Below are 24,398 nucleotides of genomic sequence, written 5' to 3'. Positions count from 1 at the left end.
TAAATGACTTTTTATCCTTGTTAAAAATTGTTTTCGTTGACATATCTAATTTGCTGAGGGGTTAAAAAGGGCAGTCCCATCGTGTATTTGGTAGCATTTAATGGCCAACTTAACCTAACCTCAACCAAACACTTCAACTCAGAAATACAAAAAATATTATGAGCGACAATGTACAGCAACAAGTAGATTCAGTTGGTTCTGTGACTGAAAAATTGCAAAAAACAAACATCAGCAGACCTAGGAAGTATATTCCTCCTTTTGCTAGGGATAAGCCAAGCGCTGGCGCAGCTCCAGCTGTTGGCGACGATGAGTCTGTCTCATCTCGTGGCTCTTCTAGGTCTCAAACTCCTAGTGAGTTTTCCTCTAACTATGGAGGTCGCCGTGAATACAATCGTGGCGGTCATTATGGTGGTGGCGAGGGCCGCCAAAATAATTACCGTGGCGGTCGTGAAGGTGGTTACAGCAACGGCGGTGGTTATCGTAACAACCGTGGATTTGGCCAATGGAGAGATGGTCAACACGTTATCGGAGCCCGTAACACTCTTTTGGAGCGTCAATTATTTGGTGCCGTTGCTGATGGTACCAAAGTTTCAACTGGTATTAACTTCGAAAAGTATGATGACATCCCTGTTGAAGTTTCCGGTGGAGATATCGAGCCTGTTAATGAGTTCACTTCTCCTCCTTTGAACTCTCATCTTCTTCAAAACATTAAACTCTCTGGCTACACTCAGCCCACCCCAGTTCAAAAGAACTCCATTCCTATTGTCACATCCGGACGTGATTTGATGGCCTGTGCCCAAACCGGTTCCGGTAAGACTGCTGGTTTCTTATTCCCTATTCTTTCTCTTGCTTTCGATAAAGGACCTGCCGCTGTTCCTGTTGATCAGGATGCCGGTATGGGTTATCGTCCTCGCAAAGCCTATCCTACCACCCTTATTTTGGCTCCCACTCGTGAATTAGTTTGTCAAATTCATGAGGAATCTCGTAAATTCTGTTACCGTTCTTGGGTGCGTCCCTGTGCTGTTTACGGTGGTGCCGATATTCGTGCTCAAATCCGCCAAATTGACCAAGGTTGCGACTTGCTTTCTGCTACTCCTGGTCGTTTGGTTGATTTAATCGATCGTGGTCGTATTTCTTTGGCCAACATTAAGTTTTTGGTGTTGGATGAAGCTGATCGTATGCTGGATATGGGTTTCGAGCCTCAAATTCGTCACATTGTGGAAGGTGCTGACATGACAAGCGTTGAAGAACGTCAAACTCTCATGTTTTCTGCCACTTTCCCCCGTGATATCCAACTTTTAGCTCGTGACTTTTTAAAGGATTATGTCTTCTTGAGTGTTGGTCGTGTCGGTTCCACTTCGGAGAATATTACTCAAAAGGTCGTACACGTTGAAGATTCTGAAAAGCGTAGTTACTTGCTTGATATTCTTCACACCTTACCTCCTGAGGGTCTTACCTTGATCTTTGTAGAGACTAAACGCATGGCTGACACACTTACCGACTATTTGTTGAATAGCAACTTCCCCGCAACAAGCATTCACGGTGACCGTACCCAACGTGAGCGTGAGCGCGCTTTGGAATTGTTCCGCTCTGGCCGTACTTCCATTATGGTCGCTACTGCCGTCGCCAGTCGTGGTTTAGATATTCCCAATGTCACGCATGTTATTAACTACGATTTACCTACTGACATTGATGACTATGTGCATAGAATTGGTCGTACCGGTCGTGCTGGTAACACTGGTCAAGCTGTTGCGTTTTTCAACCGTAACAACAAGGGTATCGCTAAGGAATTGATTGAGTTGTTGCAAGAGGCCAATCAAGAGTGCCCCAGCTTTTTGATCGCCATGGCTCGTGAAAGCAGCTTTGGTGGTAATGGACGTGGTGGCCGTTACAGTGGTCGTGGTGGTCGTGGAGGCAATGCTTATGGTGCTCGCGACTTCCGTCGCCCTACTAATAGTAGTAGTGGTTATAGCTCTGGCCCTAGCTACTCTGGATACGGTGGCTTTGAAAGCCGTACTCCTCATCATGGTAACACTTACAACAGTGGTAGTGCTCAATCCTGGTGGTAAATTTCCTAAAAAAATATTTTTATTGGGTTACGTGCATCTGTGTTATGCACAGGCTTCTGATGATTTCCTTTAGTCAGAGGCCGAAGTATTGTGTCCATTGTTTTGCTGACATTTGCAAAGCGCGAGGATGTCAGAAAGGGCGAAATATTTGGCTTTAATTAACTGTGATTGAGTGAGTTGCACGAAACGTCTTTTGTTTAGGTCCGGTTTTTTTCATTTTTAAGCTGGGCTTGGACGGATGCTCATTGGGTGTGCTTTTTAATCGTTGCGGTTGTGGAAGCGTTATGTAAAAACGATCCGGCAAAATTTAGTATGCGGTGTTGTGTTTTATTGCATAATAAGATGAGGCGAAAGTTTCAGAAGTCAATGCGTGCATGATTTATTCACGGGACTTTTTAAATAGAATATGCATATTTGAAACATTTGCATTGACGAAATGGATGTACGAATACGACGGGCATACAAAATGACATATATTATACATATTTTATATATATCTATTGATATGTTGAAAATTTCTACAGGCTTTGAGCTCATGATTTTAAAAATCAATGATGGATCTTTTTTTACGAGTCTGTGTTTCTTTTTTTCGAGAGAACTTGGAAATAGGTTAGTGTCTCTCTTTTGTTGGATTGTGGTTCTTGGGTAATATTTCTTTAGGAAAAGGTTTACGATTCTGCAATTTGTAATAATAGGATGCGCGCTAGAGCAAATTAATAAATTTTATTGCAATAATAAACTATACACATGTTATTAGGCAAATTAGTTATTAGTAAAATTAAGGAATGTAATTAGTGATATGTACAGTCAGAAATACTAGAAATATATACGAAAGATTAAGTAACGCAGCTACAATGATCACTGATACAGAAAGTATTTAAGGGTCTAGTTGGACTAGACAATTGTTTATTTATTGTGTCGCAGTAGTCACAATCAAAAGAAATAATTAAATAAAAAATTAGAAATAAATGGTGAACCACTTGGACCTATATGCTTTGACGACATACATATTAATAAGTGAGGACAATGTCAAGGGTAACTTAAGTAAATGTTGAAGAAAAATGCTTGATGATTATGTTTTTACGTTCTCAATTAAATAAGTAACTTTTCAATTAATTGAAAAACGAATATTAATGAGTAACCATGACTAGGATTAAAAGAATAAACAACCATACTTAAACTTAGTATTCAATAGATTGTTGAGATTAAAGAGAACAAAAATTAAGGAAACAGATCACAGCACAATTTCATCAAAAAATTGCAATTTTTCTTCGTTTTTCTTTATGTTTTTATATAATATAAAAAATTGATGAAAAGCAAGTAGTCCTTCTCTTTTTTTTTTTTTAAAGAAAAACCGAAAACAAATGTAGAAAAGACAAGTTAGGAAACAGGTTTGTAAAACAAGCAAGCTAACCGAGAACAAAAAGAGACGCATTTACAAGGGATATAAATATGTACAATTGAAGGTGCGAAAATTTTTCACAAGTCCTTGCGCACTGGGAATGCGATAAAAGAAAAAAACCATAGGGAACAACCGAAGATCCAAAGTACCAACAAAACGAATGAAGCTCTTGCTCTAAACATTGTTAAGAGTTAATTTAATCCCGGAAGGAAACAAAAGCAATTAATAAGATGAAAGCGATTAGAAACATTGAGAGAGTAAAGATGAAAAGTCGACGAGAGGAAGTAGACACACGCTTTAAGCGTTGAACTAACAGCATGTGCTTTATGGGGTCGATTCTCTTTCTAGGATCTCTGTTTTCAAACTGCAACTCATCGCTGTCGCTATCATCAAAGTCTGGGAATTCATCTACTTCTGTTTGAAACCGAACATTTTTGCGGATTCGTTGTCGAGGATCGCTTTGCGAAGCAGAAATATCATAGAGGGGATTTCCCGTATACACAGGAGAGTAAGATGTTGTTGTAGGACGATACATAAAGTCAAATGATTCAAATTTAATTAGATTAAGAATGTGCAAAAGATAAATTCTATGCAAATCGGATCTTGGATATCATAGCAAAATACCGGCACGCTATCTACGTTTACCGATGGTAGTGTACACTTTTGGCTTAATTGGTTTATCAACTTTGATAAATTACATTACAATATTTGTGATACATAACGTGTACGGTATTGTTTTTCTGATACTGAACGAATTTTATGCTATAATTATGAATGATGGATTAGCAAAGTCTCATGGGTATTTTGCCTTTCAATTGCTATTTTAAAAGTAAGATTAATTGAAATTAATTGACTCTTTGTAATTCTGTATTGGTTCTTCTTAACAAAATCACTTTGAAACTTAACTTTTCTTTGCTTTAGTTAGATTTGGAATGCATTATTTTATGCTAAAGAATGTTGTAATTTTATTGCTTGGTGTCTATCAATATTACTGTGAACTGACCGCAATACTTTTTTAAAAATATTTTTCGTTAGCAATAAACTTGAAATGAATTAAACTAAGGCATAGCCATTAGTAGCATGCTTCATGTTTGGGTGATAAAAAAAAGTAAACATGATGTCTGAAAGCAATTGTTAGATGGAATGTCTTCACCAACGTGATCATTGGGAATTCTTGAAAATATTTTAAAAAATATTTTATTTTATTCAAAACAATTGAAATTCCGCAAATGATTATTTTCCCTCAAGGTAAATTAAATCCTTGTTAATAAAATTTATTTACTTCCATATTATAAACATAGTTAAATAATATTTTTTAATTTTTTAATTTTTTTTACATGCTACTTTTTAATTGAGAGTTGAGCTCTTAAATCGAGGAACAAAAGGTCAACATTCATTAGAGTAAGATATGTTCCGTTTGCATTTCTAAAAAAATCATTCAAAGTCTCTATTTAAAAAAAAGTAATATAAATAAATTAAAGGGAAATCAGAGCGTCAGCGATCCAAGCTTTGGTTGAAAAATATTAAATAATAGGTTGCAAAACGCAGTTTAAACAACTTCATACAATTCCTATAAACAAAGAATACAATGTATGTGAAATTTAATGCTATCAATTATGTAAATGAAATGTATCTTTAATATTTATCTTGCTGACAATAATGTATTAATTATTATTATTATCAATATTATTATTGTATTTATTATTTCTTTTTAATCCAATGGCTATAGGTAGCGAAAAATTTTTTATCAAAGTACAGTGAGAATAGTTTTTAATTCATTAATTCATTTAATTTCTTTATTCTATTTTTTTATTGATTCAAAATCGTATACACAAAATAAAGAAATGAAAACTAAACATAAATTACTTTTACGACTGCTACTTTGAAAATAACAACAATCAAGTATGTGTAGGGAGGGAATCACAATTGAAAGGACAAAAAATCTAAAGAAAGAATAAAAAAGGTCGATAATTAGTTTTATTTATATATGTATTTTAAAATTTATTCATTTCGACAGAATAAATTTCGTTTTATGAAATAGCTTAGATGATTTGCTACTAACTTTGAAATGAATCATAAACATAATCTTCGTAATGATCAATAGGCTGTTTCTTTGAAGGATTTATTATACATGCTTTGGGTTTTATACAAAGAATATTTGTAAAGTGTTTGAGGAAGCACTTGTTTTGTGCCAATCTAATTCACCTACGTATGTAGGTAGGTATGTAGTGAGTATTGTTGATGATCAAAGAATCGTAGAGAAGTCTCAAATGCAATGACCAGTTTCATGATTTAAAAAAGAAAAAGATATTGAGATTGCTATATTACGCATCAGCTTAAAACAACCGTGCTTTTACACCGTATTTAAGCCGCGGTATATATAGCAAAAGTTTTATTAGCCCAAAATAATCATAAAAGAAGTATTGCAATCCATTGATTACCAAAAAGAAAAAAAAAAAAAAAAAAGAAAGTTTGTAAAGGAAGAACTTACCAAAAAAATCCAAAGACAAAACATTTTTTATAACCTTCTTAACATCCGCCATTAGTAGATAATGTTGTTAGTGAGACATGTAGCAAATTTGGTATTGATGGCATTCTGTTGCATAGAATTCAAATGTCTGTTGTCAAGTTTAATTAAAATAATTCACCTTATCCTTTGTAAATCGTACATTCTACTTTACCAGCCATCAGTCCATGCTTCATCAAGTTTTCGCAATCAAATTAATGGGGAATAATCGTAATCAAACATATAGTTAATTACATGCCCGAGTAAGTTTAGAAGATGATAGAAAAAAAAAAAAAAAAAAAAAGGACAAAAACAAGGTATCACAAAATTATCGTAACAAGGAAAAAATCAAGACATAAAAATGGGAATTTTTTTTATTACAAAGAAAAAGAAAGAAATTTTGTAACGTCAGTTTTCAGAGGAAAATAAAACATGCATGCACTTTCCTTCCACTCCTAACTATAATGTAAATAAACAGCAACCCAGTCTCCCATTGTTTACCAATTCCACAAAAAACAACGTGCTAATTTCTAATCCACAGTAAAGTTGGATAAAATTTTATCAAAGCTCAATCAGTTTAAGATAACTCTTATAGATGGAAATTCGGAGAACAAGCTTATACGCAAATAGTACCGTGGACCCGGAGAGCATTGTCAACGGCTAAGAGCACGAAATAAGCGGTAAAAAGTCATTTCTTGTTTTGTTGAGTGGACATGGATAAAAGGCTTAAACATTTAAGGAACAAATAAAATTTGGAAAAAGTAGTAAAAAGTTTACCTTATTACCCGAAATCCAACAAACTCCATAGCCGTTCTTCCGATGCTCTTCGCAACTTTTCCGATGTTTGAAAATGCAATTTTAAATTAGCCAGCTATCCAGTAGTGTTTCCTAGAAGCCGAATGCAAAAAAAGAATAACGTTGAGCAACGCAAACCAACTTAACTTTGTTTGTTAGGATTTTAAAATTTTTTAAAGGCATTTTGACTTCGGCTACGGTAAACGAATTTCAGGTAGCACGTTGAGTTAAACTTTTAAACAAGAATAGCAGAGTTCGTGATGGGTAGTATTGGTAAAGCATACAACGAGATGCAATTCATAAATTCTGAAATGAAGTAGAAAAGAGAAGGAGGAAAACTAGGCGAAAAAAGGGATCAGGGGATTGTGTATAAAAGTTGCAAGTGAGATTATTTAATGATTGTGGATCGAGTAATCAAAGGAATTGTGTAAGATTGAATAGTTTGATGGAAAATAAATAATTTGCTCAACATAACTAGCGACTCGAATTATATGGGAAGGAGATGGAAAAGAGAATATGAAAAACAATTCAATCAATTTGGGTTCAAGGGACGAGGAAAGAAATAAGAGCAATAGAGAAGAGAAAAAGAAAGAAGAACAGAGAAGAGGGATATTTGATTTTCATCCCATTCCTGAAAACCTGCACGTCTATGAAAACAACGTGGAATTAGCTTAGCGACTCAAAAATAGAAACATACACAAGTTGAAACAAGGGGAACTCATTGGAATAAGTGGCCAAGTCGGAAAGAAGAAGAAATTATCATATATATATACATTGTGTGTAAACATGTATGTCTATATAATATAAATTAGAAATCTTCATGTCCTCATGGATGGTAGATTGCAATTGAAACAAGTAAAAATGTAGGTAATGGAAGAACACAGGAGGAAATGAAAATGGTTGAACAAGGATTATTTAATATATTAGTGAACGATTAGGAAATCAAGCATCATCCAATATCCAGCCTTTCCATTAACAAATTGCATTTCCACATAATCGAGAAAAAAAGAAATGACGAAACGCAAAAAAAAAAACAATAACAACAACAACCACCACAGTGAAAAAGAATATTTCCGTCGACTAGAATGAGAGTGATTTAGTGAACGACGCACAACAAACCCATTCTCTCAAAAAGTGATACATTTTGAAATGACCTTTACTAAATTAATTGGGTAAAAAGATGAAATCGGTTTGTTGAAGAAATATGCTTCCCTAGAAACAAACGTTGAAAAAGGTTGTTGTAAAGAATGCTAAGTATCCCTTGTTCATTGTGAATGTTTTCAATTGCCTATCTAAAATTCACAGACGAAATGAGAAGGAAAAAAGCCAGCCAACTGTATACGCAAGAAATGTGTGACAATTCGACAAGAGTCATAGAAAGTGGGCGGGAAACAGAAACACACAGAAAGTATGACAACTAAAACAAAAAAAAAAAGCGATTATAAAGAAAGAAAAGACTGACAGCTTGAAATTTTGAATTGAAAACCAAATCATCCTTTTAAACATAAACATAAACATAAACATTTCATTTCCTTTCCAATCCAATTCAATTCAATTCATTCCACTCCACTCCACTCCACTCCAATCCTTTTCAACCCCCAGCTTTCATCGCTTCCCTCTTAAAATCGGTTTTTTCTCCAACTCCATCATTCATGAGAATAACGACAACGCACTCCACCTTAATACCGGTCTCTGAACATTCAACATCCATCCCCTTGGAGCAAGGGAGAGGGAGAGGGAAAGAGAAAGTGGGAGTCAGCAACATTTCCTAATACTTTCCTTATTGAATGATTGTAAAGCGGGGAGAGATTAAGATGATAGATTCACAATAGTTAGGGGAGAAAAGTAGAAAGAAACAAATGATACTCTCAACCACTTTTTTTCCTTTCCAACAGAGAATAAGAGAAAACAAGAGAAATTGAATATGAAACCATATTAAAATTATGGGAAGGTTAACAAACTTTCCACATGCCATAAAACATTAGATGAAACGATAAAACCTTGACTTGTTTAGAAAGTCACGCACGATAGGCATAGAGTTTGTAAATAGAAGTAAAAGTAGCAAGCGGAAAATTAGAAAATAGAAAACAGAAATAGAATTAAAAAAGTGGAAAAAATAATATAGAAATAGAATTAACAAGTGGGACACAAGTATCAAAGTAAAAAATAAAATATAAATAGAAATAAAGAATCAAATTACCATCTTGTATATCTTCTTCTCTTTAATTATGCTTAACGACGACCTCGCTAATCGTAGAAACCTCTTGTTTTGAAAAGGTGAATAACGAAGCGGAATGGAGTCACAATGTTCTCCTTCTTCATATGATGCCATAAATAAACAAGGAAGCGAAATTTAAAAGCCGCAATTGGACAATGTGTTTGACATCATCCTTCCACTCAACGAACAGATAACATCATGTCATGACGTATAAGCTTTAGTGTTTTTGTATTTGAGAAACAAACATTGGTCAAGGATTACCGAAAATTTAAAGGGTTGATTTACCGAAATCATGACGTATTCCATTCAATTTCAGCACGAGGAAGAGGTAAAGAACATCAAGTAACGGAGACCCTATGTAAATAAAGAAAGCATGGAAGAACAAATAAAGGTAAGGAACAATAAAATGTCTAAGAAAAAAAAGAAACAAATACGACTTCTCTTCGAAAAAAAACAACAACAACAACAATTAACGATTGCTCTTTTCTTTACATATATATATTTTTTTATCGTAATTTGATTGCCTTGTTTTCCATGGGAACCCGAGTGTATGAATATTGGTGAATTCGTATGTACACATAAAACTTTACTGTGTGAAAACAAATAATGAATTAAAAAAAAAGAAAAGAAAAGCATCTGATTCAGCCACCTCTTTTTTATCTAATTTCCCTTCTACAGTTTATGAAAATTGGATGCATAATCGAAATTGCCCTCTTGCCTTGTCGGACCGATGGTTATTTACTAATAGTATATAAGCCTACCCCTTTTGCTTAACGAAGCATTTTACGAGTCGTAAAGTTGAAATTAGCGAAAAGTTTCGCAGCACATAAATTGACAATTCCACAGAAAAAAAAAATGTTTGAAAGAGAGAGAGTGTGTGTGATTCAGGATTCTCTTTTTTTATTCTTTTTTATTTTTGGGGGTAAGGTATTCTACAATACACGAAGAAGACTTTTTTTAAAATGTCCATCTAAAAATAGAGAAACTTAGAAGACAATCGAAGAAAATAAGATCCCCTTTGATCACTGAATGCACTACACTACACTGCACTAATTCCGTTTATGAATGCCGTTTAGTACGGCAGGAGCGGGTTACTGCTAAAAATAAATAACGACGGCTACTAAGAATAGAAAGTAAAGTGGGTGTGCTATCCGATGTTGGTTATTTACAGAAATAGACGAGAAACACAAGAAGCTGCTTACAAACAAAAAGTATTTGTTGTGTGAATGGTGGATGAAAATAGAAAGGTTCTTGTTTTAACTTCTTCTCATATCTTTTAAACGAATAATTAATGAGTGTTTCTTTATTCGTGAGTCTATATTCTCGGGTTTCCTTCTCAAACTTTCATCCAAAATAGCTAGTTCTATAAAAATAACCATTTCAACATGTGCCTAGGCATTGCCGGCTTTACCATCCATGATGGCTAAGCCAAACTAGCTTTAATCACAACCAGAGCAAAAAGTACACACTGACCGAAAATAGTACATACTGACCTGACTGTTTAGTGAAGTAGAGCGTAGCATGTACACAGTAGCAAAAAGGATATAGTACGTTGGCTTTGACGTTTGGAAAAGAAGCAAAAGAATTCATTTCATTCTAAAAAGATTTCCATATATTTTATGTAATTTTTCTCGTAATTATCAAGGCTTTCGTTCATTTCTTGTCCTTGTTTTTCCGATCCAATTTGCTTAAAAAAAAAAAAAAAAAAAAAAAAACTCATTCCGATTCACTATATTACTTAAGAATGCAGTATATATAATTAGCGTAGAGTAATGAGAGTTGCAAAAATTACCACCATTCTACGGGACCAGATTGACAACACCTGGTGAGCGCCGCCATGCATTCTGCCTCCAAGGCAAGCTGGACTATAAGCCGGCAGAGGTTTGACATACTTGTAATTTTATGAATTGGACATATAGAAGTAAATGCAAGTATTTTTATCCGAGGAGAACGCTAGTTGGAGGGAGAAGATGAAACAATAGTGGTGATAACAAAAAAAACAAAAACAATTGCCAAAAATTGTAGGAAAAGAAATTGGAAAAGGACGCGTAAAAAGTCATTCAAATCAGTAGAAACTTTCCAATGCGCGAATGGACATCCATCCATAATATTGAAAGGTTATTTTTCGTTTACAATCGTCGCAATTCAAATAGACGCGAAAAAATAGCAACTGAACGCTGCCACCTTAAAATTGAACTAAAAAATTTCAATTATAAATGCTTTGATCACTAAGCAAACATTGAAAATCTAACGACTTAGACGTTGCATAACTAATGAATTGACATTGCATGAACTACTACTACATCCTTCTAAACACCGCCTTTCTCGCTACCACAACCCCATCTCTACTACACTTCCACTCACTTACTCATCATTCTTCATAGTCGCACTTTTTCATTTCTCTCCTGTCATCTCCACAAATTAAATCTTAATCTCTTGTTTCACTAGCTTCTTAATTGCAATTAAAATTGCGCTTGCTACATCCTCTACACTACTCCTGTAATCAGCCTTCTTTTCTTCTCTTTCTTTAGCATACTCGGTCTCGTTATTCCATATATCGAAATTTTCTTCTTCGCTCGACCTCGATATTCTTAGGAACCAGCACAGAATGCAAAAGTGGATCCTTACCTCCATGTTCCCGAGATAGAGATTATTCCCTAGCCGAAATTAGAATTTGCGAAGAGGTTTTATGTTATCGCGGGGTCTTCCACATAGGTGACAACGATTTTTTAAATTCGAATTCAAAATGTTTCTCTAAAAAAAGAAAAACTTGCAAAAACGGGGAACATTTGAGAAAAGGGTCATCGGGGTACAGAGAGAGGGGTATAGAAAAAGTCGCAAAGGAAAAATTCCGTAAATATTCATTGCTAAAATTTCACACAGATTGGTTTGGGTGTAGTTATTTATAAATATGGCCGCATCTACTTAAGAAAGTTATTTCGCTCCTACATTGAAGGCGAGTGGTCGAGTGTTCGTCAATCAGTCATCAATTGAACATCCAAAACATTCTTAACGAGATTAAGATCGTTGACTTTCTTCTATAAAAGCAAAGCATCGAGAAAGATTCGAACATTGCAAAAAAAAAGGATTACCTATTCCATATACACCATCTGTCTCTCTCTTTTTGTTGAGGTTGCTAGAGTTTGGTTATTGGAACTTTCTTTTTTTTGTTGTATCATCATTTGTTTCCTTCCTTCCATCTTTATTTTGGGAAAGCGACTTGATCTCTCTTCGCTGCACGAATCTGTGATAACAATATCTTCACTCATTCTTTTCGCCAGCATCCAATTTTGTTTTTTTTTTGAGAAACAAATCTGCTCTTGTACATATTCTACATTCTTTTGAATTACAAGTGGGTATTTTACATTCATTTGAATAATTTAAAATAAATCTGGCTAGCATTTATTTTTTAATATTCTCCCCTTTTTTCTTTACATCCCCCATTCTATCGTCTAGGATTTCGGGTTGAAATTGGGTTTTAAGTTGTCCTACATTTACACAAAATAAACACTGGGTAATTTCGTGTTTGGGTTGGTTTGGTAATACAGCTTGCGAATCTCCTTTCATCCAGTTATTTTTTATTTATATATATTATTTCTTTCATTAATCTTTTCGCAATTTTGCATTCATTTAAACCCTCTTTTCTTCATTCTCTGTTGAAACTACGAGCTTTATTCATTTGGGATTCACTATTTTTCTAATTGAATTTCTATCATATTATCAATAAACGCGCTCTGCACACCAATCGTCAAGCATTGGATTTAATTTTGTTTTTGATAATATTTAATTTTTTTATTCGTTTGGTTAAATTATCTTAATAATTTTGTTTTTTTCTAATTCACTTACCCGTTTTTGAATATATCAACAATGTCTGTTAGAAGGTTTTTATCCACATCTGCTCGGGCATTACTTTTCACGGCTGCTCTTCTTCCCTCCTTGACTTCTGGTCTACCTTCTGGAAATGTCAGGATTTTGCAAAAGGGAATGGAACCTGAAGATTACCTTTCCTCTGCATCACAAAATGAAGTGCCTCACGATATTTCACTTCCAAAGACCGAGCTTGCGGATCCAAATTTCCTAGTTGACGATATGCCAACCTTACTTGGCAGAGACGCTGCTGTTGATCCTAGCATGTTTACTAGCACCTTCACAGTAAAAAATGGAAATGATGCTAACTACATTACTGCTAGTCCCGTTAGCAACGACGCTTCCATGACTGCTATTAGCACTTTTACCTCAGGGAAAGAAGCTTCTTATGCAATTCAAGCAAGCCCATCTACCTTTCTTCCTGATTCGACTACCACTTCAGGTTCACAAGTTTCAAATGCTGTTGAAGCGAGCTCAACTTTTGTAGCTGATACGACTAGCACCTCATGCAACCCAGCAACGGTTTTAATTGTAACCACATCTGGTTCAACAAGTACTAGTTGTCCCCCTCCAACAACAATTCTTATTGTTACAGTCCCTACCACAACCACAACAACTACTGTTGGATATCCTGGATCCGTCACTACTACCTTGACTGGAACTCCTAGCAATGGTACTGTTATTGATACTGTTGAGGTTCCCACTACTACTAACTATGGTTACACCACTATTACCACTGGTTATACTGGATCCACTACTCTTACCACTACTGTTCCTCACAGTGGTAATGAGACTGGACCTACTACAGTTTATGTGGAGACTCCTTATCCCACAACTGTCACTACCACCACTACTGTTGGATATCCTGGATCCGTCACTACTACTTTGACTGGAGCTCCTAGCAATGGTACTGTTATTGATACTGTTGAGGTTCCCACTACTACTAACTATGGTTACACCACTGTTACCACTGGTTATACTGGATCCACTACTCTTACCACTACTGTTCCTCACAGTGGTAATGAGACTGGACCTACTACAGTTTATGTGGAGACTCCTTATCCCACAACTGTCACTACCACCACTACTGTTGGATATCCTGGATCCGTCACTACTACTTTGACTGGAGCTCCTAGCAATGGTACTGTTATTGATACTGTTGAGGTTCCCACTACTACTAACTATGGTTACACCACTGTTACCACTGGTTATACTGGATCCACTACTCTTACCACTACTGTTCCTCACAGTGGTAATGAGACTGGACCTACTACAGTTTATGTGGAGACTCCTTATCCCACAACTGTCACTACCACCACTACTGTTGGATATCCTGGATCCGTCACTACTACTTTGACTGGAGCTCCTAGCAATGGTACTGTTATTGATACTGTTGAGATTCCCACTACTACTAACTATGGTTACACCACTATTACCACTGGTTATACTGGATCCACTACTCTTACCACTACTGTTCCTCACAGTGGTAATGAGACTGGACCTACTACAGTTTATGTGGAGACTCCTTATCCCACAACTGTCACTACCACCACTACTGTTGGATATCCTGGATCCGTCACTACTACTTTGACTGGAGCTCCTAGCAATGGTACTGTTATTGATACTGTTGAGGTTCCCACTACTACTAACTATGGTTACACCACTATTACCACTGGTTATACTGGATCCACTACTCTTACCACTACTGTTCCTCACAGTGGTAATGAGACTGGACCTACTACAGTTTATGTGGAGACTCCTTATCCCACAACTGTCACTACCACCACTACTGTTGGATATCCTGGATCCGTCACTACTACTTTGACTGGAGCTCCTAGCAATGGTACTGTTATTGATACTGTTGAGGTTCCCACTACTACTAACTATGGTTACACCACTGTTACCACTGGTTATACTGGATCCACTACTCTTACCACTACTGTTCCTCACAGTGGTAATGAGACTGGACCTACTACAGTTTATGTGGAGACTCCTTATCCCACAACTGTCACTACCACCACTACTGTTGGATATTCTGGTTCGGTAACTACTACTTTGACTGGTAGCGGTAGCAATAGCATTGTTACTGAAACTGTTGATGTCCCTACCACTACTAGTGTTAATTATGGTTATACTACTATTACGACTGGCTGGACTGGATCAACCACGCTTACTTCTATTGTTACTCACAGTGGAAGTGAGACTGGTCCCACTACAGTTTATATCGAAACTCCCAGTGTTTCGGCTACTACTACCACTACTACCATTGGATATTCCGGATCTCTTACAACTACATTGACCGGTTCCTCTGGCCCTGTTGTTACCAACACAGTTGAGATTCCTTATGGAAACTCTTCGTATATCATTCCTACAACCATTGTTACTGGCACCGTTACTACTGTGACAACTGGTTATACTGGTACTGAGACTTCTACTGTTACAGTTATTCCTACTGGAACCACTGGAACCACTACAGTTGTTATTCAAACGCCTACCACAGTGACTGCAACTGAAACCGACATTGTTACTGTTACAACTGGTTACACTGGAACTGAGACATCTACTGTCACAGTTACTCCTACTGGAACCTCTACCGGAACCACTACAGTTGTTATTCAAACGCCTACCACAGTGACTGCAACTGAAACCGACATTGTTACTGTTACAACTGGTTACACTGGAACTGAGACATCTACTGTCACAGTTACTCCTACTGGAACCTCCACTGGAACCACTACAGTTGTTATTCAAACACCTACCACAGTGACTGCGACTGAAACCGACATTGTTACTGTTACAACTGGTTACACTGGAACCGAGACATCTACTGTCACAGTTACTCCTACTGGAACCTCCACTGGAACCACTACAGTTGTTATTCAAACACCTACCACAGTGACTGCGACTGAAACCGACATTGTTACTGTTACAACTGGTTACACTGGAACCGAGACATCTACTGTCACAGTTACTCCTACTGGAACCTCCACTGGAACCACTACAGTTGTTATTCAAACACCTACCACAGTGACTGCGACTGAAACCGACATTGTTACTGTTACAACTGGTTACACTGGAACCGAGACATCTACTGTCACAGTTACTCCTACTGGAACCTCCACTGGAACCACTACAGTTGTTATTCAAACACCTACCACAGTGACTGCGACTGAAACCGACATTGTTACTGTTACAACTGGTTACACTGGAACCGAGACATCTACTGTCACAGTTACTCCTACTGGAACCTCCACTGGAACCACTACAGTTGTTATTCAAACACCTACCACAGTGACTGCGACTGAAACCGACATTGTTACTGTTACAACTGGTTACACTGGAACCGAGACATCTACTGTCACAGTTACTCCTACTGGAACTGCTACTGGAACCACTACGGTTGTCATTAATACTCCTACAACTACTGGTTCTGAGGTCCTTCCCACTACTGGTGCTACTGGAACTGCTGGTACTGAGACTCAACTCACTACTGCTACCGAGGTTCAACCTACTACTGGTGCTACTGGCACTGCTGGTACTGAGACTCAAGTCACTACTGGTACTGAAACCCAAGCTACTACTGCTACTGAGACTCAAGCTACTACTGCCACTGAGGTTCAAACTACTACTGGTGCTACTGGAACTGCTGGTACCGAGACTCAAGCTACTACTGCTACTGAGGTTCAACCTACTACTGGTGCTACTGGAACTGCTGGTACTGAGACTCAAGTCACTACTGCTACCGAGGTTCAACCTACTACTGGTGCTACTGGCACTGCTGGTACTGAGACTCAAGTCACTACTGGTACTGAAACCCAAGCTACTACTGCTACTGAGACTCAAGCTACTACTGCCACTGAGGTTCAAACTACTACTGGTGCTACTGGAACTGCTGGTACCGAGACTCAAGCTACTACTGCTACTGAGGTTCAACCTACTACTGGTGCTACTGGAACTGCTGGTACTGAGACTCAAGTCACTACTGCTACCGAGGTTCAACCTACTACTGGTGCTACTGGCACTGCTGGTACTGAGACTCAAGTCACTACTGGTACTGAAACCCAAGCTACTACTGCTACTGAGACTCAAGCTACTACTGCCACTGAGGTTCAAACTACTACTGGTGCTACTGGAACTGCTGGTACTGAGACTCAAGTCACTACTGCTACTGAGGTTCAACCTACTACTGCTGTTACTGAGACTTCTTCAAGTGGATATTACACTACTATTGTATCTTCTACTGTGGTTAGCACTGTCGTTCCTGGCTCAACCGTGTATCCTGTCACTCATGTTACTACGACTACTGGAGTATCCGGAGAATCTAGTGCTTTTACTTACACTACTTCCTCTACCCAGTACGAGCCTAGCACTGTTGTTACCACTAGTTATTATACTACTAGTGTTTACACTTCAGCTCCTGCTACCGAAACTGTTTCTTCTACCGAAGCACCTGAAAGCAGTACTGTTACTAGCAATCCTATTTATCAAGGATCTGGTACATCTACTTGGTCTACCGTTCGTCAATGGAACGGTTCAGCTACCTATAACTATACCTACTACACGACGGGTGGTTTCACAGGCGGTAACAACACCAACGTTACTGGCTTATACCCATCCTCCGCTGGAGCTAATAAGCCAATTGCCTATTTGACGTTTGTCTCTTTGTTTGTATATATTGTTACTCTAATTTAAACAAACGATCATGAGGTGTTAATGTTTTTAGAATAAATGGAATTAAACTAGTTATCTTATAATAACAAATTATCATTTAAAGATATTCTATTGTTGTTTTCAGAATAACAGCATAAGTAGAAAAAAGGTGCTAATGTAAAAATAGTGAATGAGTGACAAGTTAATGTAAATGAATTCAAAGCAATAAGTGTGCGTATTTTTAGTGTAGCATTAAAAAGTACAGCATGCATAGTGTATAATGAAGGAATACGATAAAACGCATAGTGTAAAAGAGTGAGATGTGATAAAAGAGCGAGTTTGTCTAGTCACATGTACTACAAAGGTAAGGCGGCGTAGCGGGAACAGTAAAAAAATTGTGCAGCTTAGACAAATTCAGTAAAGCGAATTGTGCGTCAGCAATATAGCACTACACTATATAATTTACTACGCCGCGTATCACTATATGTCATATACTAAGATACTAGTGAACATACCGCATACCGCTTTACCGTTATATTGTAGATCGCAAGAGAAACTCACCGCGGGTCAATATGTATCGGTAAACAGATACCGAACTGCGTAGCTAACAATAAGAGTGATGTACCGTAAAGAACAGTAGGGTGCAGAAAGGAACTGCGAAATGCGTTACATCAAATTGGGGCTGGTGAATATAACAAATGGAGCAATAAAGAAGAAAATATAATAAGTTTGTAAAGGTAGAATACCAAGTCTGTTGAAAACCCATTTTCAAATGAAGAATGTTTCAATAAATTCTATTTCTATCTATTCCTATGAAAATAAACGGCTACGTTGTAGGAAGGTTTGTCGCATTCTTTTTCCCCAAGCTTCTCCACATTCATGTCGCTAATTCATGAGATGTAAGTGATATTGTGCCGCCCATACGTAACAGCAATTAATGGATAATATATGAGTATGAAAATGTGTTTGTTAGTTACTGGAAAGTGTTTTAGTATCCCTTAATCGTTGTACTTGCATGACATGTTGCAAAGGGTGGAGATGAGGGTAGATGTACAAATTCAAAAAAAAAAAAAAAAAAAAAGAACAAGGTACAACAACTAGAGAAAGACTGACGAGTGTATGAAAATTTACTTTCACATGAAAAAGAAGAAAAATCTTCATAAAACAAGTCGAAAGGGCCCGAAGCTGTGATTCTATGATTGAGAAGGACGACTTGTTGCTTAGGTACTTACTTTTTACAGGTGCGCTTGCTCATAAGGAAATTTCTTCAGTCGATTGCAAAAGTGTGTCAATCGTAAAAGTATATCAGTCAAGTCTCCTTCCTTTCTTCTCTGAACACTTCGATGATTGAATAGTGTTTGCGATAGAATGCTAACGCATTTAATTGCTTTGCATTGCAGTTCCAACAAGCTTCATTGCAACACAGCACTTCACTTTGCTACGAAGGGTTAAGAGGAAAGGGGATTACCAATTCCATAGACTTCAGTATGAAGCAGACATTACATTCGCAAAAAGAAGGAAGTGCTTTCGTCATGCGACAATTACAATTCTTCGTTCTTCGTAATCCTTCACTGTAGCAAGTCAAGGTTAATATGGTGGCAGTGGCGATCGATGATGAGTCAAAGAAAAAGGTATCCTAGCAATGAGGCAAATTAATTTTTCTCATGTCGTAGTTACGTAAAGGTTATAAAAAGATATGCTGGAACTTAGGAAGGCTTGTTCCATCCATCTTCAATTCACCATCGTATACTTTAGAATCGATTTGACTTAGTACGATCAAACCACTCACCCTTAACAAGTGTAATATTTATTTCACTTCAGTGTCTGTTTGATACACTTATTTGATCCTATAAAAGAAAGCGATACTCTGATATTCGATTGTTGCTGCGTCGCATATCGTATACACTATCGATCTATATCTATTACTTTCTGTGTTTGTATATAAATATATATAAATATAAAAGATATATATATTGTTTTTTTTTGTTACATTATCTATCTGGCTTGCGGAAACTTAACATTAAGAACGATTGTTTTTGCGCCGCCTAGCTTTTTTACAAAAAAAAAAGGAAATACAATTGCTTGTTGTTTTACAAAAGCAACTCGTTGATCTCTTGATTCGGCTTTGGTAAGTGTGGATGGATGGTTGACAAACCGTAGGAAGCAAAAACGAACAAGCTGCCTAGTTAGTTGATTAATCAGTTTGTTTAATTAAGTTAGTGGTTGAGAATTGTTTGTTAAGCTGTCTAAATTTTGTTTTTTTTGTTGTTGTTCCCATTGTTTTCATGCTAACCAGATTTTTGCTTAGCTTCAGATTTTTGTCGAATCACTCTTACTCTTCCGTTGTATTCCGTGAACGCTGATTCCTCCCAATAGGCTCAGTGTATCCTCTAGTCCTCCTTTACATCTTATTGATTTCATTCGATACCAACTAATAGCAAACGCTTAGTGGATCGATCAAAACATCTTTTTTTAGTTTATTTTTTTATTTTTCACAACTTCCGTTCTTGTCTTCACGATGCAAGCTTCATCAGAGCCTGCTAACGTACATTTCGAGGGACAAAATCAATCCTCAGAAGGACAGCTTTCAACTTCTCCTCCTCGTCGTTGGCGCAATTGCACTCTGCAACGACACGGCTCAAGAGCCTCGGCAGATGAATTTTGCGAACAATATCGCTCTCGCTCACATGGCCCTCAAGGTAGGAGAAGCTTAGAGCATGATAACCAGTTTTTTAATAGTCGAACATATTACGGCAATGGTGGTAATACGACTGATACAGAAGCTCTGCAAAAATCCGTTGGTAGTCAATCTGCCGATGAGTTTGAAACGTTAAGAGAGCAAACTGTACCTAACCCAATTGCTGAAGCTTGGAGAAAATACTTCCGCAAAGTTCATTAAACCCGTTCGCTTTATTGTTTCTGTTTCTTCTTTTTCCCTTGTCTTTATGTGCTAATTTATCGTCATGCTATTTTTTTTAAACTTTATGAGCACCATGTGCATCTTGCCTCTCGAGTTGAATTCTGAATCATTCATGTGTTTATCTTTTCCAGTGCTTGATTTCGTATTGATTTGTCTTTTCCTGTTGTCGCAGGAGTACAAAAGCAGACCGGAGACGAAGACATCTTGGGTGTATAATGTATATGGTGAATTTACCCTAATGATATTTGATGATTATAAAAGGATACATACATAGTGTGTATGTGTGTGTTTTCTGTTTAATGAGGATAAAATATTAATTAATAAAGAAAAATATTATACATTTAAATCCATTTATGCTAGATTATAGTTGAAAAAATTGTGTAAATTTTATAGACCATTTGTTACATTTGTGCCGACAGTTTTAAGCCTACAATACAGATTTTGATGGGAACACATATACATATTGTACATATACATATATATATCCCTTCAGTTTGCTTAAATTCATGGATTGACAAGCTGTAAACTTACTAATCTGTCGTGCTGGTCAGAGTTTACACTGGCGATACTATTAAATACACATACGTGTGCGACATCCACTTAGTATAGTTTTAATATTACGTTTGGGCAAAAATTCATTTTCATATAAGATTTAAGGTGTTCTTTCATTAGTCATTAACATTTTTTTTGGTATCTAAAAGTCATGAGGCATGAAATCATCGATCAAAAAAAGGCATCACGAATTAAGCGTAGAATTTTAGTAATTGTTGATTATACTTAGTTTGTTAATTGAATGCACTTCTTCTAGTCGGAGGGGGCAGGCTTGCTTTTCTCGTATTTTGTTTCCATCTTATCCTCAGCAAGTTGCTTGTCAGCATCACTCTGAGCCAAATCCTCATACAACTCCTCCTTCTTCACATCGCCCCAACCACGATTCAAGTTTCGTTCGGTCTCATTCAATTTGGGATGAGTGTGCTTAGTATCGCGATCCAAGTTTTTGTAAGGAGCAGACATATTGATAGTTTATTTAGAGAAACGAGTATGACAACTGGAAAAAAATGTGGTCAAAAAAAGATTTATTCCAAATTAATATAGGAAATGCTGAATCTTGTAAAAATGCGAATATTTAATTGTCTTTTTACAATTACAATTCGTATTTGAGAATGAATGTATGGAGAATGAAATCAACTTCTGCGGTTTCACTTGCTGCTATATACTATTTCAACATACCGTAAATGACGTCAACATATGATGTACAACTCAATAATCGTTCTACGTTTTACTTTATAAATGCGGTATATCACACTACGATGCCCAGCGTTGATATCATAAATGACGAAGTGGGAAAATCGACGTTATGAGACGATACCGTCGAGGTTGACGGGTGTAGGGAGTATAATTCAGTTACAAAGATAAACTATTGCAGTAGTAATATCAATGTATTGAACCCGATGTGATAAATCTAGTTTTTTTTTATGATATAATTGCATTTACACTAGACCTCTTTAAAACTATTTACTGTAGCATCTTACAATTGAAGAATGTCATCTACGCAGCTTGGTATCTGTTTAACGATACATAGAGCAACGGTGAGTTTTGCTTGCGATCTACAATGTAGCGGTATGCGGTATGTTAACTAACAATATTATATTTATTGTTATAAGAAGTCTGTTAGTATCGGTCACCGATATAGCTCATAACTGAATTGAGGAACGAGGTTCAGTTGTAGCTCTATTTATAATCTTTCTAAATAGTTGTTATCAATGAATACCTATGATCTGATGTTGAACATGTGACATATAGTGATACGCAACGTAGTATAGTATTGCTGACATTCGAAAGCTATTTTACGCATCTTTTTTTAACGGTAAAGATGGATACTGATGTTTAACAATTATAGGTATCTTAACAGTACTGTATGGCGGTGAGGCACATTATGTTTCACTCGTTCGTTTCATCCATCTAGTCAGTAATAACAATAGGAGGAAAGGACAACGTAGCAAACAAAGCAGCTTAATTATAATGCTTCAAACGACAACTATACCATTACCAAACTTTATTTTTATAATAGAAATATAACTGGTTTTGCCATTCCATTTCGAAAATTTACTATTTGACTACATTTAATCGAAAACCCACTATAACTCCTTAAAACCGATATCCTCATTAAGGATTTAATATTTAGTAAATATCATCTTACGGGTATTCCTATAATAAAAAGATTTAATAATATCCTTCAATCAGCTCCGTATAGCGATTTATTGTAACAATATCCCTTTATGGAAAACTTGCAGTAAATCAGTTCTGTAGGAATTAGTTTTACTGAATTCAGTAATCAACTTCTGTATACTCTTTCAACAAGTTTTTTTTTTTTCGTTTGTAAAACTATTTAGGCGTTATAAATTGTAAACAGTTTCAATGGCGCTTGTTCTCTTATCAAATAAATGACCTTCCCCAACCTTCTTGAAAATGTCAAGTGCCTTACAGTTTGCTTGGATTTCAATTTCTTAAGTAACTCAATTGTGGATAATGCTAACGACCGAAATTTCGATATTAGTGTAGCGCACCTTTTATCTACAATAGTAAATAGCAAATCTGCCTCACCAATAACACTCCCATTTCCTCCTTGGTTTATTTCACGTCGAATATAATCAGTTTTACAATTTCTCGTGATTAATTAAATATTTTTCTTATCCCTTTACCTTCATTTGTATTTACACTTATAAAATCTTACAAATCAGGTAATTTGGAAGCTTGGTATAACTTTACTTTTTGGTTTCCTCTAACTTTCCACATCTGCCAAACTAGGATTTTCAAAATTTTTAAAACTTGCGTAGATTTATTTCACATTCTTCTAATTCAAAACATGGCGATTCCTTTTCTTCACAAGGGAGGTTCTGATGACTCGACTCATCACCATACACACGATTACGACCATCATAACCATGATCATCATGGTCACGATCATCACAGCCATGATTCATCTTCCAACTCTTCCAGCGAAGCTGCCAGATTGCAGTTCATCCAAGAGCATGGCCATTCTCACGATGCTATGGAAACGCCTGGCAGCTACTTGAAGCGTGAACTTCCTCAGTTCAATCATAGAGACTTCTCTCGTCGTGCCTTTACCATTGGCGTCGGAGGACCGGTCGGTTCTGGTAAAACTGCACTTTTGCTTCAGCTTTGCAGGCTCTTGGGTGAAAAATATAGCATCGGAGTTGTTACCAACGACATATTTACTCGTGAAGATCAAGAATTTTTAATTCGTAACAAGGCACTTCCCGAAGAGAGAATTCGCGCAATCGAAACAGGCGGTTGTCCACACGCTGCTATTCGTGAAGACGTCTCCGGTAATTTGGTCGCATTGGAGGAGTTGCAATCCGAGTTCAACACAGAATTACTACTCGTGGAGTCAGGAGGTGATAACTTAGCTGCAAATTACTCTCGTGATCTCGCTGATTTCATTATCTATGTAATTGATGTATCTGGAGGCGACAAGATTCCACGTAAGGGTGGACCTGGTATCACGGAGTCAGATCTGTTGATTATCAACAAAACAGATCTAGCTAAGTTGGTCGGTGCTGATTTGTCGGTCATGGATCGTGATGCAAAAAAGATTCGTGAGAATGGACCCATTGTTTTTGCACAAGTCAAAAATCAAGTTGGGATGGATGAGATCACCGAACTTATTCTAGGCGCCGCTAAGAGTGCTGGTGCTCTCAAGTAATGACTAGATTTGCGTTATTGTACCTGTATTGTTTGAGGTTAGTTTAGTGTGCATGTAACAACGAAATGCTTACTGGTGAATTGGACGCATTTGAATGCATGTCTTTCTTCTACCTCAATTTGTTTTGCATATTTAGATAGAATATGAGCAAATTTTTATATATATTTACAATGTACTTCTAAATTATTAGGTAACATAACATTTCCCTTTTTCAAACCCAATTTGAATAATTAAAAAGCGAAGC

General features: G+C 36.7%; 6 protein-coding genes and 13 long non-coding RNA genes across 19 annotated transcripts, besides 2 other annotated features; 10 read left to right on the top strand and 9 right to left on the bottom strand.

The window, feature by feature from the left end:
• Positions 1-34: 34 nt before the first annotated feature.
• On the bottom strand, positions 35-368 carry SPOM_SPNCRNA.7133. Its single transcript, NR_196472.1, has one exon. It is a non-coding gene; the product is annotated as a non-coding RNA (long non-coding RNA).
• sum3 (translation initiation RNA helicase Sum3) lies at positions 117-2,831 on the top strand. The gene has a single exon (NM_001023025.3). It carries the CDS (start codon positions 159-161, stop codon positions 2,067-2,069), a length of 1,911 nt encoding a protein of 636 aa, NP_588033.1. The 5' UTR covers positions 117-158; the 3' UTR covers positions 2,070-2,831.
• Positions 2,832-2,872: 41 nt separating this feature from the next.
• SPOM_SPNCRNA.7132 lies at positions 2,873-4,368 on the top strand. The gene has a single exon (NR_196471.1). It is a non-coding gene; the product is annotated as a non-coding RNA (long non-coding RNA).
• Positions 2,939-4,053, bottom strand: SPOM_SPCC1795.12C (uncharacterized protein). The gene has a single exon (NM_001023024.3). The coding sequence runs from the start codon at positions 4,004-4,006 to the stop codon at positions 3,668-3,670; it is 339 nt and encodes a 112-aa protein (NP_588032.1). The 5' UTR covers positions 4,007-4,053; the 3' UTR covers positions 2,939-3,667.
• Positions 4,369-5,305: 937 nt separating the features above from the next.
• On the top strand, positions 5,306-5,735 carry SPOM_SPNCRNA.7131. Its single transcript, NR_196470.1, has one exon. It is a non-coding gene; the product is annotated as a non-coding RNA (long non-coding RNA).
• Positions 5,575-10,697, bottom strand: SPOM_SPNCRNA.1164. The gene has a single exon (NR_150019.1). It is a non-coding gene; the product is annotated as a non-coding RNA (long non-coding RNA).
• Positions 8,274-8,749, top strand: prl6. The gene has a single exon (NR_150021.1). It is a non-coding gene; the product is annotated as a non-coding RNA (long non-coding RNA).
• On the top strand, positions 9,127-10,388 carry SPOM_SPNCRNA.1165. Its single transcript, NR_150020.1, has one exon. It is a non-coding gene; the product is annotated as a non-coding RNA (long non-coding RNA).
• A 120-nt stretch (positions 10,698-10,817) lies between the features above and the next one.
• gsf2 lies at positions 10,818-17,631 on the top strand. Its single transcript, NM_001023022.4, has one exon. It carries the CDS (start codon positions 12,858-12,860, stop codon positions 17,547-17,549), a length of 4,692 nt encoding a protein of 1,563 aa, NP_588031.3. The 5' UTR covers positions 10,818-12,857; the 3' UTR covers positions 17,550-17,631.
• On the bottom strand, positions 11,277-12,012 carry SPOM_SPNCRNA.7130. Its single transcript, NR_196469.1, has one exon. It is a non-coding gene; the product is annotated as a non-coding RNA (long non-coding RNA).
• Positions 17,632-17,898: 267 nt separating the features above from the next.
• Positions 17,899-18,117: an LONG TERMINAL REPEAT.
• Positions 18,118-18,172: 55 nt separating this feature from the next.
• SPOM_SPNCRNA.478 lies at positions 18,173-19,101 on the bottom strand. The gene has a single exon (NR_150860.1). It is a non-coding gene; the product is annotated as a non-coding RNA, LTR-proximal (long non-coding RNA).
• Positions 18,350-19,267, top strand: SPOM_SPNCRNA.1162. Its single transcript, NR_150017.1, has one exon. It is a non-coding gene; the product is annotated as a non-coding RNA, possible alternative UTR (long non-coding RNA).
• Positions 19,268-20,025: 758 nt separating this feature from the next.
• On the top strand, positions 20,026-20,818 carry SPOM_SPCPB16A4.06C (uncharacterized protein; the record flags this gene model as incomplete). Its single annotated transcript, NM_001355900.2, has 1 exon — positions 20,026-20,818. One exon carries the CDS (start codon positions 20,026-20,028, stop codon positions 20,404-20,406), a length of 381 nt encoding a protein of 126 aa, NP_001342996.1. The 3' UTR covers positions 20,407-20,818.
• Positions 20,819-20,923: 105 nt separating this feature from the next.
• smp4 lies at positions 20,924-21,600 on the bottom strand. The gene is made up of 2 exons (NM_001355899.2): positions 21,013-21,600; positions 20,924-20,962 (listed from the first exon to the last, which is right to left on the bottom strand). The coding sequence occupies exon 1, from the start codon at positions 21,439-21,441 to the stop codon at positions 21,232-21,234; it is 210 nt and encodes a 69-aa protein (NP_001343183.1). The 5' UTR covers positions 21,442-21,600; the 3' UTR covers positions 20,924-20,962; positions 21,013-21,231.
• Positions 21,601-21,969: 369 nt separating this feature from the next.
• Positions 21,970-22,293: an LONG TERMINAL REPEAT.
• A 90-nt stretch (positions 22,294-22,383) lies between these two features.
• SPOM_SPNCRNA.7129 lies at positions 22,384-22,600 on the top strand. The gene has a single exon (NR_196468.1). It is a non-coding gene; the product is annotated as a non-coding RNA (long non-coding RNA).
• prl33 lies at positions 22,499-22,854 on the bottom strand. The gene has a single exon (NR_150739.1). It is a non-coding gene; the product is annotated as a non-coding RNA, poly(A)-bearing (long non-coding RNA).
• A 171-nt stretch (positions 22,855-23,025) lies between these two features.
• Positions 23,026-23,281, bottom strand: SPOM_SPNCRNA.7128. The gene has a single exon (NR_196467.1). It is a non-coding gene; the product is annotated as a non-coding RNA (long non-coding RNA).
• Positions 23,033-24,394, top strand: ure7 (urease accessory protein UREG). The gene has a single exon (NM_001023020.3). The coding sequence runs from the start codon at positions 23,294-23,296 to the stop codon at positions 24,152-24,154; it is 861 nt and encodes a 286-aa protein (NP_588029.1). The 5' UTR covers positions 23,033-23,293; the 3' UTR covers positions 24,155-24,394.
• SPOM_SPNCRNA.7127 lies at positions 23,283-24,288 on the bottom strand. The gene has a single exon (NR_196466.1). It is a non-coding gene; the product is annotated as a non-coding RNA (long non-coding RNA).
• Positions 24,395-24,398: the final 4 nt, after the last annotated feature.

This window comes from Schizosaccharomyces pombe, assembly GCF_000002945.2.
Source record: "Schizosaccharomyces pombe strain 972h- genome assembly, chromosome: III".
NCBI classification, from domain to species: domain Eukaryota; kingdom Fungi; phylum Ascomycota; class Schizosaccharomycetes; order Schizosaccharomycetales; family Schizosaccharomycetaceae; genus Schizosaccharomyces; species Schizosaccharomyces pombe.
The sequence above is the reverse complement of the archived record's forward strand: the minus strand, read 5'-3'. Positions and strand labels throughout refer to the sequence as shown.

Excerpts from the sequence above, each read along its gene's own strand:
- SPOM_SPCC1795.12C (NM_001023024.3), bottom strand. The coding sequence starts at position 4,006 with ATGTATCGTCCTACAACAACATCTTACTCTCCTGTGTATACGGGAAAT.
- sum3 (NM_001023025.3), top strand. The coding sequence starts at position 159 with ATGAGCGACAATGTACAGCAACAAGTAGATTCAGTTGGTTCTGTGACT.
- gsf2 (NM_001023022.4), top strand. The coding sequence starts at position 12,858 with ATGTCTGTTAGAAGGTTTTTATCCACATCTGCTCGGGCATTACTTTTC.
- smp4 (NM_001355899.2), bottom strand. The coding sequence starts at position 21,441 with ATGTCTGCTCCTTACAAAAACTTGGATCGCGATACTAAGCACACTCAT.
- ure7 (NM_001023020.3), top strand. The coding sequence starts at position 23,294 with ATGGCGATTCCTTTTCTTCACAAGGGAGGTTCTGATGACTCGACTCAT.